Source organism: Protobothrops mucrosquamatus, unplaced genomic scaffold, assembly GCF_001527695.2.
Source record: "Protobothrops mucrosquamatus isolate PMUCROS unplaced genomic scaffold, P.Mucros_1.0 scaffold144, whole genome shotgun sequence".
In the NCBI taxonomy this organism is placed as follows: Eukaryota; Metazoa; Chordata; class Lepidosauria; order Squamata; family Viperidae; genus Protobothrops; species Protobothrops mucrosquamatus.
In genome coordinates, this window is record NW_015386510.1 from 98,845 (window position 1) to 112,835 (window position 13,991).

Sequence of the window (13,991 nt, forward strand, 5' to 3'; positions counted from 1 at the left end):
GTGTGTGTGAGAGAGAGAGAGAGAGAGAGAGAGAGAGAGAGAGAGAGAGAGAGAGAGAGAGAGAGAGAGAGAGAGAGAGAGAGAGANTGACCTTGGCTCCATTTCTGTGCCATAACATTTCGGTTGAAACCTCTTCAGATTCTCCTCCATCCTTTCAGCCTGAATAATTCCCCATTGACCTGTCTCTGAGAGGATTCTGAGTGACATTGGACCAGCCTCTCACCGAACACCTTGGCGTGCGGGGGAAATGAGGATGGTGGGTGGTTACGGACCGTTCCCCGCCTGGGGTACTGGGGAGGAGTGAAGAGCCCAGGCGCGTCACGGTGGGTGTGCGCGCCTCGGAGCTTGGGATAAAGGGCTGGCAGCGAGAGGCGCTCCGCTCCCCAGCAGCCGGCTACCCTAGAAGTGCGAAGTTCTCCCGTGCTGTCGAGGGAGAAGGAAGACCAAGAGGCACCACATAGTCAAAGCGCGGATAAAGGACTGCGGAGCTGCGGAGAACTGCCACTTGGGCACAAACTTGGGAGCGCACAAGTTGGCAGCAGACGTCTATGGGCTCCCAACAGAGCCGGAGGTAGCCCGTCCTTTTCTACGACTTTGCTGCAAACTTCAACGACCTTCAAAACTGTGTACGACCTTCAGAACTGTGTAGCTCCACCGCGATCCGCTCTCGAAAGAGGCCCGAGGTAAGAGGCTTCCTTCTTTGCTGCAAACGTGCGCGTGCGCACACTGGCCAAAGTCCCAATTTCCAGCGCGATTCTTTTTTCTGCCGGCTGTTTGCATCCCTGTGAAAGAAAGCAGTCCTTTGAACCGAGGGGCGAAACTGCTAGTGAGTTTTTAGCTTCTCTCCCACCCAGTGGCCTCCCTGGAGTTCGGCGTCGTTCCCAGAAACAGGAAAGAAGAGTCATTGTCCCAGGCAGTAGGAACTCGTTGGCTCTTGCGAGCAAGATAGAGAATAAAAGAGACTTGGGGGGGTGGGGGTGGGTATTGAGGGACTTTGATCCTTCTATCAGAGTTGTTGAAACCTACCGATTTTTAAAAGTATCTTATAATTTCTTATAACAGGGATGTGATTATGCAAGGGAAGGGAAAAGACATTAGTCAAAGGTACATAAAACCTGCCTCTTTTATTTTTCACTGGTTTGTATGATTGTGCCCACTTTCCATTTATTAATGAAATGGTTGTAGGTTCCATTGATTTCTGAGAGAATTGAATCTTCCTTATTGCAGGTACACAAAACAATTCTTATCATTTTTCTACTACAGTTTAGAAAGAACTCTAAATAACCCATCATTTTTTTGGTGAGGGGGAAAGGAAGGGAGTTGCTTGTTTGCTTTGTCAAACTCCTTGAATATGAATTGTGACTAAAGGTTTGAAAATACTCATGAATGTTGTTATACAGAAACTATTAGTTCTAAAAATAGAATGATTTTGTTCAAACTTACATGAAGTTCAGATTAGTGTTAAATACTTTTGTGTCTCAATGAAACTCCCAAAACCTCTTATCAGAAAGTCCTCTTTATCCAATGTAGATAAACATTTAAGTCAATTTAAATGTCCCTGAGTAATGGGTTCATGTATCATTAATTAAAGAAAACCAAATTTGGGATAATTTAACCAGATTTGGAAACCACTGAATTAGAGAGTTTATCACAAGTTTAAATATCTTCTGACTGACTAAAAGGTAGAAATATGACCTGTAATGTTTTGTAAATAAATGTGTTTGGCTTGCAACCTAAAATGATTATTTTTTTTATAAAAATATTTTTCTGCAGACCTCCTTAGATAAGGTATTTTCCTTTTCTATGCTTTAAATTCGTAGTTCATTTTAAGTTACAAAACTTATTCAGAAGAGATCCTTGGAATTGTCAGGTAATTATATAGTTTTTTTCTTTTTTAAGTGCTTTTGTAGGAAATATTGGTTTCTGTCAAATAGAGCCACAGTTATGCATTTAAGTAGTCCAACATAATGCTAGTGAATGGAGATGAAGATGTTGCCATTCAGAATCAATGCAAATATGGTCTCTTTCGTCTTTGGTTATGACACTGAAACAGCTGTACTTTCACTGCTGCAAAATAGCTTGACTCTCTTTTGACATTTTAGCCAACAGACCTGAAAGACGCCTTTGGTTTGGAATTAACCCAAGAGGAGTTTTGACATCATTCATCATGAACAGTGAAGAATGGTTTAGAGTAACTGCTTTGCTTGTCATAGCTCAAGCAGTTTCTACTATGGTGCTTCCCAATGCAACAGTATTTGAGGACATGCTGGAAAAATACATGGATGAAGATGGTGAATGGTGGATTGCAAAGCAAAGAGGAAAAAGAGCTATCACTGACAATGATATGCGAAGTATTTTGGACATTCATAATAAATTACGGGGTCAGGTTTATCCACAAGCTTCCAATATGGAATACATGGTAAGGGTGTATTGTTCTTCGTCTTCAGAAATTGTGTGGAGGGAATGGGCATGGAGAAGAACAAAATGATAGAATGATTTCTACCTCTGAACAACATAGAAATATTATCTACTTGATGTTATATATGCTTTACAGTGTTTTCTATTTATCTTTCATGAAGTTATAAAAACAAAGTAGCACTTTCTTTTCATATCAATTTCATGATTTCTTCCAGAAAAGTTAAAATGTTTTCTCAAATTCACATTTTTAAAGTTATACTAGGCAATTGGGTCATCCTTTCAGAGATATTTACTTATCTAAACAGATAGACAGAATGATCATGGGTGGGCATAAAAGGCAGTGGAAGTAGGACTCATTTTCATCTTCCTGTTGGCTTTTCCATTTACTTTAATTTTGGGAAGCTGGCAGGAAGGGTGGGAAATTATGATCACATGACCATGGCCGACTGTGGTGCGCTGCAGTGGCCACAACTTTGTGCAACTATGAGAACTTAGTGGTGAGGAAAAAGACAGTTGATAATTAGACTAAGAACAGGAAAAGGAGAGAACTAGTATATGTGGACAAAAAGGAAGGGAGGGAGGGAGAGAGGGAAAATGGGTAGAAAGGAATGAAAGAAATGAGGTGGAGAGAGAGACTGTTAGCATTTGTGACAGTAAAATTTTTGAATAAAGGGTAAAAAGGATGAAGTATTGAATGGAATGAATGAGACTAAGGTGTGTTTCTAAGAGAAAGGAAAAGGATGTAATAGATTGAATAGGTTTGACCTGCTCAAGGTTGACTCAGCCTTCCATTCTTCCGAGGTCGGTAAAATGAGGATTCAGATTGTTGGGAGCAATATGCTGACTCTTTAAACCACTTAGAGAAGTCTGTAAAGCACTATAAGTCTAAGTGCTATTACTATTGCTTTTTAATATATGGAACAAAACATATTTACTGTCTTGTGCATACCTCTAAGTTGGTTATAATTGCATGTTACACTCTAGTGAATTGTGATAACAAATGGGTGAATCACAGGTTTTGGGAAAAATGGTTTAAGGAAAATATTTTGAAGGAAAAATAATTCTGTTAGATGACATAACCAGATAGGTCAGACTGAAATGAGAGAGTATATAAAAATGATTGGGCCAAAAATCCTAGAATGAATAAGAATGGCGACTGGTGAGTATTTATTAAAAATATTGTTTGAGTTTAATACAAAATTTAACTTTGCATATTGTAAATAATTTAACATAAATCTAAAAGTGTTATTAATTTGCCTGTTTGCAATGAAACACCAAGAGAACCAATGAAGAATGCAAAGGAGATGAGAGCTTCTAAATATGGGACAGACCATTATTTGGTAAAAGTGGATAGTAAACATATGTAAGAAAAGGAAAGTGAAAGAAATAAGTGGTGGAATGACTGTAGGAAAAGAGAGATAAATCATGTATGAAGTTTTAGAAGATAGATAAATCTTCCAGTATAATGAACACAAAATGCATAGAAGGAAAATGTATATGGCAGCTGCATGAAAAGAATTACATTACCAAATGCCATAGAAGTGAGTGAAGTTTTGCTAGCAAAATATTCTTTGTGAAGTTCCTTGTTAAACAAAGTTTTTTCAAGTTCTTGTGAAATTTACAAAGTTTTTGGGAATTTATGTGTAAGAAGCTGGGATGAGAAAAAATACATAAGAATTTGCTGCAGAAATGAAGATTGTATGAATGTATGAATAGAAAAATACTGTTGGAAAGAATATTGTCAAAGAACAAGGAATGGGTAAAATTGAAAGAAGCAACAACAACAAAAAAGACAGTGTGATCTTCAGGGTCTTAAATAATTGCTTTGAAAATTAGTGAAGAGGGTTAAACAAGAGACCTCCAGCAGACTGAATAGAATTAAAAATAAATGTGGTAAAATAATGTGGGATAAAACTGAAGTAAGGAAAGGGTTATTTCATAGATACCTATGGGAAAGTCAGTGATATGTTGAAAAGTGCAATTTAAACAAAACCCAAAAAAGAAATGATAAAAAGAAAGTCATAAATGCTGTGAGAATGTTGAGAAATGGAAAGGCTGCATATGCTTTCTGCCTCCATATGCCAACACTAGAATAAATTTGTGACTGGAAATTGTTAATGATGCATTAAAATTACAGTACAGATAGCTGTGTGAATACATTCATAAATCAGACAAGAGTGGATTGGTCAATAATAAGTACAATAGCAAGAACAATAACTGAATGACACAATCAGCTCAAGCATAAAAGAATATCTAAAAATAGGCTTTATTGAACTGAAGATCCATTCATCCTTGGTAGCTAAACAATCATATTTTGGAACAGGAAGCTTGTAGTCAGAATTATTGTAATGGCATGGAATATATGAGTTAAGTGATAAATAGTTAATTTTGGTTTAAAGTTTTAGGACAAAATTTAATTTAAAAAAAGCACTTAAAATGGCAAAAATTGGAAGGGCAATGTAATAATCTTGCTTTCCCCCAAATATGAACCTGCCTGCTCTTAAAGATAAAAAAAGAGAAAATATTTTGGGGAATAGTCAATTTTATGCATGTTTAGTTAGTCCACAATTGCATATAATGTAAGATATTCTTTATACCAATGTTAAAGTAACAAGCAATAAAACAAAAACTACAGAGATACTTTTAGGAAATGTATTTTGGAAGGAGTTTGGAAAAAGTCTGATTAAAATGATACATGATTATGATAGTGAGCAATATTTCAAAAGTAAATGGCAGTTACGTAGTCAGTTGGCAGGTGCAATCCAGATTTTTCCTCTTTAACAGCTTACTGTGAAATGAATGAATGTAGGAGAGCTTATTGTATATATGCTGATTTAAAAAAAAGAGTATGATATGTATGAGTAGGTTTTAATAATGGAATGTTTTGTGCCATATAAAACTGAAGGTTGGTTGTGGAATGTAATAAGATATTATACAATAGAAATAAACTATGTAGAAGAATTAATTATATGCGTAGCCCTGGCTCAACACTGATTAGGGTGAAAGACGTAAATAAGTGCTGATGATGTGTCTTTTGTATGCAGAATAAGTTGTGATGTTGACTGAAAGCACAAATTGTTTTCAGAGAATTTTAGATAAGACTGTTTCATGCAAGGGAAATGAATAGAAAGAAAATGTATCAAGGTAGTTGTGTTTGGAAGAAAAAAAGCAGACTGAATGCTTGCATTTACATTTAAATATTAGAGCAAGCAAGTGAATTTATGCCCTTTACTTGGATGTTGACTAAAAGTAAAGAAGATGGAAAATGTAGAAGCAAATGCTTGTAGAAAAGAACTGGGTCTTATGCGATCTATTATGAGGAACAAAAGTTCATTAGAAGAAACAAAAATGATTGTCTATAAGCGTTATTCTGTCCACTTGATCAAATGGAAATGAACAATGAGCATGTGAGGAGAAAGACATTGAGTGTGGTGGGATTGTGTACTTGAAAAGTATCGAAATAAAAAAGGTAGGGGGTCAAAAAAGAAGAGGAGATGAATGAATGTGCATGGTATACAAAAGTGAGTGACCAATATAGAGAAGAAATGTTGAGATGGCTTGGTGATATAGATGAAATAAACAGGTATTGAATCACAAAACAAATATAGGAGGATGAGTGGGTATGTTGAAAGAAAGTAGAATGGATCATAACATATGTAGGGACAGTGAATGGATTGAGAAGAAGTTGCAGATAAAAAATCATGCTTGGATGGAATTGATGAGATCCTCAAAAAAGATATATGAGAAATTTAAAGAATGAACAACACTCTCTGAAGCAGTATAAAGTCTTAACAGAAATGGACATTTTTGCAGGAATAGAAAGGTTTTACAATAAATGGTGCTGCAGTAAACTAGAGATAGATTTTCTTTTCTTATATCATTTGCCTTCAGGATTAGCACTTATTATGAACACAGCAAATATATGTTGCACATGCTCCTGTACTATATATACAGCTGAACAGTCTCCTATCTCACATATTCCTTTTCAGCCTTACATAATGTTGGTTTCATTCTTTGATAAAGTGACTAAATTAGTAGACCAGTGAAATGCTGTGGACATAGTATACTTAGATTTCAGTAAGGCATTTGACAAAGTAGACCATATCCTGCTGCTTAGTAAGCCCGAAAAAGGTGAGATAGACAATAACACTATCAGATGGATCTGTAGCTGGCTGACAAACCATACTCAGGGAGTAGTCCTCAATGGTACTATATCCACATGTAGAGAAGTAAGCAGGAGTCCCACAAAGCTCCGTCTTAGGCCCAGTATAATATCTTCATTAATGACTTAGAAGAGGAAATAGAAGGCGAACTCATCAAATTTGCAGATGATACTAAACTGGCAGGAATAGCCAACACCCCAGAAGACAAGCTCGGGATCCAAAAGATCTTGACAAACTTGAACAATGGGACCTATCCAACAAAATGAATTTTAATGTGGAGAAAAGCAAAGTTTTACACTTAGGTAGGAAAAATCAAAGTTCAGATTAGGCGAGACCTGGCTCAAAAACAATAGCTGTGAGAGGGACCTTGGAGTCCTAGTGGACGATTACTTGACTGTGAGCCAGCAGTGTGCAGCAGCAGCCAAAAAAGTAATCCAGCTTGTATAAACAGAGGCATAGAATCAAGATCACGCGAAGTACCGCTTTATAAAACCCTAGTAAGACTACATCTGGAATACTGCAACCAATTTTGGTCACCATATTACAAAAAAGATGTTGAGACCTTGGAAAAAGTTCAGAGAAGAGCAACTAAGATGATCCAAGGCCTGAAGACTAAAACATATGAAGAACGGCTGCAGGACTTGGGTTTGGCTAGTCTAAAGAAAAGAAGAAAGGGGGCGACATGATAGCAGTATTGCAGTACTTGAGGGACTGCCACAAACAAGAGGGCATCAAAGTATTCTCTAAAGCACCAGAGGGCAAGACAAGAAACAATGGTTGGAAACTGACCAAAGAGAGAAGCAACCTGGAATTAAGGAGAAACTTCCTAACAGTGAGGACAATTAACCAGTGGAACAGCTTGCCTCCAGAAATCGTGGGCACTCCATCACTGGAGGTTTTTAAAAAGAGTCTAGACAGTCACTTGTCTGAAATAGTATAGGTTCTCCTTCTCGAGCAGGGGGCTGGTCTAGGAGACCTCCAAGGTCCCTTCCAGCTCTATTCTATTCTATTCTATTCTATTCTATTCTATTCTATTCTATTCTATTCTATTCTATTCTATTCTATTCTATTCTATTCTATTCTGGTTTCTTCTCCAAATGGAAAAGAGTACCCATGCAGAGAAAATGAAGTTAGAATTGAGGAGGAATGACTGCAGTTGACACAGTTATTGAAAACAAGAATTTTATTGACAGTATCATAACTCAGATAAGATTGAAGTATTGTTTATCAATAGAGTTGAAAATAAGCTATAGATACCAGTCCAGTTGATTTCTGCTCAAAAGCAGAGGTGGCACATCCTTCACTCAGACAAATTGTCTTGGGCTAGCCTTATTTCCTTCTTAGAATGAGTTTGAAATGTTTGCTTCATTTCATAATTGGATACTAGATATTTTGACACAGCTATTAAAAAGCATATATGTCAACCATGTTTAATCATCATGAGCTGATTAAACAGATACAAACACACACATATATGTACTTATACACACATACACATACACACATATATTAAAACATCAGAATGTAATTAGTTTATTTACCTAAAATAATAAACAGGAAGAAGCAAGCTAAACTAAAAAAAGGGGCAATGACTTTCACCCTACATTGGTTTAAGGGGGTGTAGTGGCCTAGCCTGGTAAAGCCAAGGGAAATAATCAAAACAATTAAAAAACAAAAATTAGAATATTTCGGACATGTGATGCGACACCCAGAAAAATACGGCATACTCCATTTAATCCTCCAGGGAAAGATTGAAGGCAAACGAGGTCCAGGCAGAAGAAGAACATCATGGCTTCAAAATGTAAGGGACTGGTTTGGACAAAACTCAGCAGCACTTTTTTGTGCAGCTGCTGATAAAAACAGGATCGCCAACATGATCGCCATCGTCTGATAACGGATTTGGCACAAGAAGAAGAAGAAGGTGGCCTAGCAGTTAAGACGCTGGGCTTGTCGACCAGAAGGTCAGCAGTTTGAGACCCAAGCACCACGTGATGGGTTGAGCTCCTGTTCTTGTCCTAGCTCTTACCAACCTAGCAGTTTAAATGCATGCAAATGCAAGATAAATAGGTACCACCCCAGTACGAAGATAACAGCATTCCATGCTCCTCGGCATGTAGTCATGCTGGCCACATGGAAGGGTCTTTGGACATCTCTGGTTCCCTTGGCTAGGAATTGGAGATGAGTACCCACTCCCTAGAATCAAACACAATAAGACAGGGGAAACCTTTACTTTTTTAAATATTGATTTACTTTCAGAACTTTTGTTGAATGTGTGTAAGTCAGAATAATAGCTATAATTACATAATTAAAGCCTCTTCCCTTTTTTGTCTGTGTTATGGATGGTGCCTGCTTTGTGTTCTCTTCTATGTGTATAAAATGGTACAAATCATACTGAATACTGCTATTCCAAAACATAACTGGTTGCATGGATTACACCAGTTGACATGCAAAAAATGTGTTTTGTCTCTGAGGTAGTTTCTGTTTTGCTTCTTTATTTGTAACTCCATCACTGAAGAATTTGATATCTGGAAAAATTCACTTTTCAAACAAGCTTCAAAATAGCTTCTAGAATATATTCTTGTTTATCCCAGTTAAATCTGGATTAATGCAGTTGAACATTGTATTTCAAATAAATTATTTAGAGATATTGCCCTACATATTATGAAGCACTGACTTATAACATTTTGAGAAGTAAAGAATCTAAGAATCAGTGTTTTTAGGGCATACTTTACTTTTGCAATAATTTTCAATCTGGCTATTTCCTAAAGGATCACAATAAACAATACAGGTAGTCCTTGACTTCCAACCATTTGTTTAGTGATCATTCAAAGTTGCAACAGCACTGAAAAAAGTACTCCATCACTGGAGGCTTTTAAGAAGCATATGTCTGGAATGGCATAGAGTCTCCTGCTTGAGTAGGGGTTGGACTAGAAGACCTCCAAGATCCCTTCCAGCTCTGTTATTCTGTGGTGTTAAGTGACTTATGGCTGTTTCTCACATTTACGACTGTTGCAGAATCCACATGGTCACATGATCAAAATTCAGATGCTGGGCAACTGGCATATATTTATGATGGATGCAGTGTTCCGGGTTGATGTGATCATTTTTGCAACCTTCTGACAAATAAAGTTAAGGGGGAAGCCAGATTTACTTAATAACCATATTACTAACAACTGCACTGATTCACTTAACAACTGCGGCAAGAAAAGTCATAAATGGGACAAAACTCTCTTGACAACTGTCTAGGCCAGGGGTAGGCAACCTTGGCTCTTTTATGACTCGTGGACTTCAACTCCCAGAATTCCTGAACCAGCATGGCTGGCTCAGGAATTCTGAGAGTTGACGTCCATGAGTCATAAAAGAGTCAAGGTTGCCTACCCCTGGCCTAGGCCCAATTGTGGTCGTAAGTTGAGGATTTGTGTAATAATATCCAGGGTAAGGTTTTTGTTCAGAAAGTCCTTAAACGCAATTAAAAGAAACGAAAACCCTTTATCAGAAGCAATAGTACTGGGCAATCCAGAATAGTCAATATATACTAGAATACCATAATTTGTAACAGTGGATATTTTTTTTTAGTTTGCTAAGCTTATTTTAATCCATTTGGGGCAGGAATTTACCACAATCAGTATGAAGTATTAATTGTAGCATTTTGGTAACTTCCCAAGAGTTAGGATTAGGCACATAGACTACAAATGAATACTGTAGACGCTTCTGTTCACCAGTGCAGCTGCTTTCTTTTTTAGAACCAGGCAATCTATTACTTCATATTTTTTCTTCAAAAAGCTATGTAGTAAAACTTTTGATAAAAGCAAAACATACTGCACAACTCCTGTTATATGAATTAAGATGACACTTTTTGTATTCTGTAACTGCTTTACTGAAGATAGGTCTCATGTCAGCAAATCACATTTACATTTACTATCCTGTTTTAGTTGTCATGAAATTGCTATTTGTAGCAATTGTACCCAGTCTGCCGTTACCACCACAGCCACGCCCACCCAATTGGCCACACCCACCCAATGGACCATAATCAGCCGGCACCCAACGGTGCATAAGTGGATTTTGGGTTGCAGTTTGGGCACTCGGCCTCTACAAGGTTCGCCATCACTGAGATAGGGAAATTCAGGAAAGCAGGGGACATAAATAACAGTAGAGCAAAAGGAACACACGTAAGAAAGGGAATTGGGGGCATAATATGTTTCTATTGATAGTTATATTATTAGAAGGGTAAAATTACAGCTGAGAGAAATTCAGTATAGGACAGTGCTTGACGTAAGTACTGTAGATCAAACAGCTTTCTGTATATGTATTTTACTGTATCAAAATCATTAGTGTTTCTTTTTTCTTTGCTCCATCTCTTCCTTGCTGCAATTGGAGTTCCCATTTTTAATTACAAGATATCCTGACCTATGAAGTGACTGATTTTCATATGTGGCACATTTAACCAGAAACTATTTCAAAGTGAAAATTATCTTCCTCCTTGGCTTTCTTTTCCTTCTCAACTTCAAAGCTTAGTGGAAGTGAATGAGATTCCATGCTTGAGTCTAGAAGCTATTGACCCTCGTATCAAAGGGCTGATGAATGTCAACTTCTGTTTTTATTCTTATCTCGAACTGTTCATCAGTATAGTCTTCCTTAGATGGGTGGCCAAGAAAGCAAACAGATAAACAGTCTTTGTTGTGATATCTAAGGATGCAGAGGCAGGAATGGTTTAGAGAATATAAACAACTGAGAAAAATGTGAAAGCAAAAACAGGATGGTGGACACAAGGAATTCACAAACATAATCGCAATAGTTCCATAAGATAGAGATAATTCTTCATCAGTTAGTAATAGTAATAAAGTTCGAGGGGACCTTGGAGATCATCTAGTACAACCCCTGCTCAGGCAGAAAACTCTATACCATTTCAGACAAATGGCTGTCCAGTCTCTTCTTAAAAATTTCCAGTGCTGGAGCATTCACAGCTTCTGGAGGCAGGTTATTCCACTAGTTAATTGTTCTGTCAGTTTCCAGCACTTAATTCTGGTTTCCAACAAAAAATATCCATTGGGAAAATTGATTCACTTAATGATTGTGCATATAACAACAGGCATAAAAAATATCAAAACATCAGGTCTGGTCATGCGCTGCCATGACTTACGGCTGCAATGACCTGTGATCGTAATTCCTGGCTCGATTATCATCGCTAGTTGACAACTATTTATGTGCCATAATCCAATTTTTTTATACAGATTTGGATATATTATATAGTCTTACGGTGCAGCAGAGATTTGTTTCAGGTTGTATTTAATTTACACAAATTTAAAAAATATACATATTTGTACTTTTTTTAAAAAGCAATCTTTTCTTAAAACTGTTTTCCAAATAGCTGAGGTCCTAGTATATTTAATGATTGATAAGCAGATTAATATTTTTCTAAAGTTTTTAAAAGTTTATTGACACTTGACTTGCATAACAGCAATATAATTTCTCTTTTTGATGGGAAACATTTTAATATCGTGAATGTAATACTGTATCAATTATACATTTCCATAGTATAAATAAATCCATTGCTAAGTTCTTACATCTTCTTAGCTGGTATGCATCCAATTTAAGCCTATGTTTCAAATATAGGAAATTATATTCCTCAAGTCTGTTTCTCTACTTTAGATGAATGCATAATTAAAATTAGTACTGTGGTATTTTAGCTTTCTTTATATTTTAACAAACAATAAAGAATATAGTGTGTTATTAAAGGGTAAATAGCCATACTGTACTGTACTGTACTCTGATATTTACTTTACCACTCTATTTCTTATATATAGAATGAATGCAACATTGAGGCCTTATATCATGCCACAGTAAATGTTTACTTCTGTTGGTGCCAACTGTGTGCCTTACTATACTAAGTATGAATCTTACCTTTTTTTATTATAGTTTGCACATTTTACATCTACCTCTGAAAGTGTTCTGTTTCTGTTCTATATTCCAAAGACTTCTTTGTCAGATATACCTTACATATAGATTAAAAGTTACTGCACTCACATTTTACAAAACTACTCTGAATGGACATCGTCTTATTACTGCTATATAAATAACTGTGCAAATTATGACATATGCAATATCATGTGTATTTATTCACAGGAACACTCATTAGAAGCTGAGAATTCATCAAAATGACAAAATGTGTCATGATATCATAGTGTAAGCTTCATCCCTTACATCTTTATGTGAGATAAGCATGAAAGGGATGGAATTTGTATCATACTATAACACACTTGTGTCATTTGCCTTCTCTTGACCTCTCCACAGATGCCCTTACTCTATTTTGTAACAGTGCTTAAAAAGATTTCTTAAGTATGTCCCACCTCAGAGTGAAAATTGTGAACTTCGATAAACTAAACATAACTTGGTATTTTAGGATCATGAGTTATTGTATTAACTTTTAGTATTTAGAATGGTAGCAATTTAAAGGTTTTTCTACATAGATACTAGAGAATCTATTTGAATAAGGGTTGCCCTCTTTACATCATATTTTTTTAGCTGAGTAAAATGGCAATAGAGTTTTGATATACATTTTATCCATTTACTAGATCGTAGCCATATTTGACTGTATTACAAGACAGCCACCAATCTCAGTTAGCATGGCTATCCTGAGACTTATACTATCAGTAAACCTCTAACACATTGTTGGAAATAAAACAATCAAAATTTATAAATAAATAATACAAATAAAATTTAGCTTTTACTATTTCTAAAACTCTAAGGCTCTCCTTTCAGCCAGGATCTTCAGTACTTCCTATTTTCCTCCTCTGTTCTTTCCAAATGCCAAGAACTGCAGGATTTTGATTTTAGCATCTTACAGAACTTTCTTCTTATTGTTTTATCTTTTTTAAAAAAAATACCAGGAGAGTCATGAATTCACATATAAAAACTTGTATGCTATTATGCGTATATTTAAACAATGTGTTTTTCTCTAGAATAACAGAATAGCAGAGCTGGAAGAGATCTTGGATGTCTTCTAGTCCAACCCCTGCTCAAGCTATACATTTCAGAAAAATGGTTGTCCAATCTTTTCTTAAAAACCTCCATTGTTGGAGATCCTACAGCTTCTGGAGGCAAATCGTTCCACTGATTTTTTTGTTCTAACTGTCAGCAAATTTCTCCTTAGTTCTAGATTGGTTCTCTCCTTGATTACCATCCATTGACTCTTGTTCTGCCTTTGGAGAATAGGATGACCCCCCCTCTTCTTCGTGGCAGTCCCTTAGGTATTGGAACACTGCTATCATATCACCCCTAGTCCTTTTTTTCATTAAACTAGACATACCCAATCCCTGCATCTGTTCTTCAATATGTTTTAGCCTTCAGTCCCCTATTCTTCTTTGTTGCTCTTCTATGCCTTCCTGCCTTTGCTTTATGATTTTAATACTC

At 36.5% G+C, this 13,991-nt stretch overlaps 1 protein-coding gene across 1 annotated transcript in view; it reads left to right on the forward strand.

Annotated features, from left to right (window-relative positions):
* Positions 1 to 667: 667 nt before the first annotated feature.
* LOC107285072 (cysteine-rich secretory protein LCCL domain-containing 1) overlaps positions 668 to 13,991 on the forward strand; it is a 31,847-nt gene continuing 18,523 nt past the window's right edge. The window contains exons 1-2 of the mRNA XM_015813221.1: positions 668 to 683; positions 2,103 to 2,419. Of these exons, the coding sequence (XP_015668707.1) occupies positions 2,168 to 2,419 (252 nt within the window). The 5' untranslated portion in view covers positions 668 to 683; positions 2,103 to 2,167. The remainder of the gene's footprint in view (positions 684 to 2,102; positions 2,420 to 13,991) is intronic.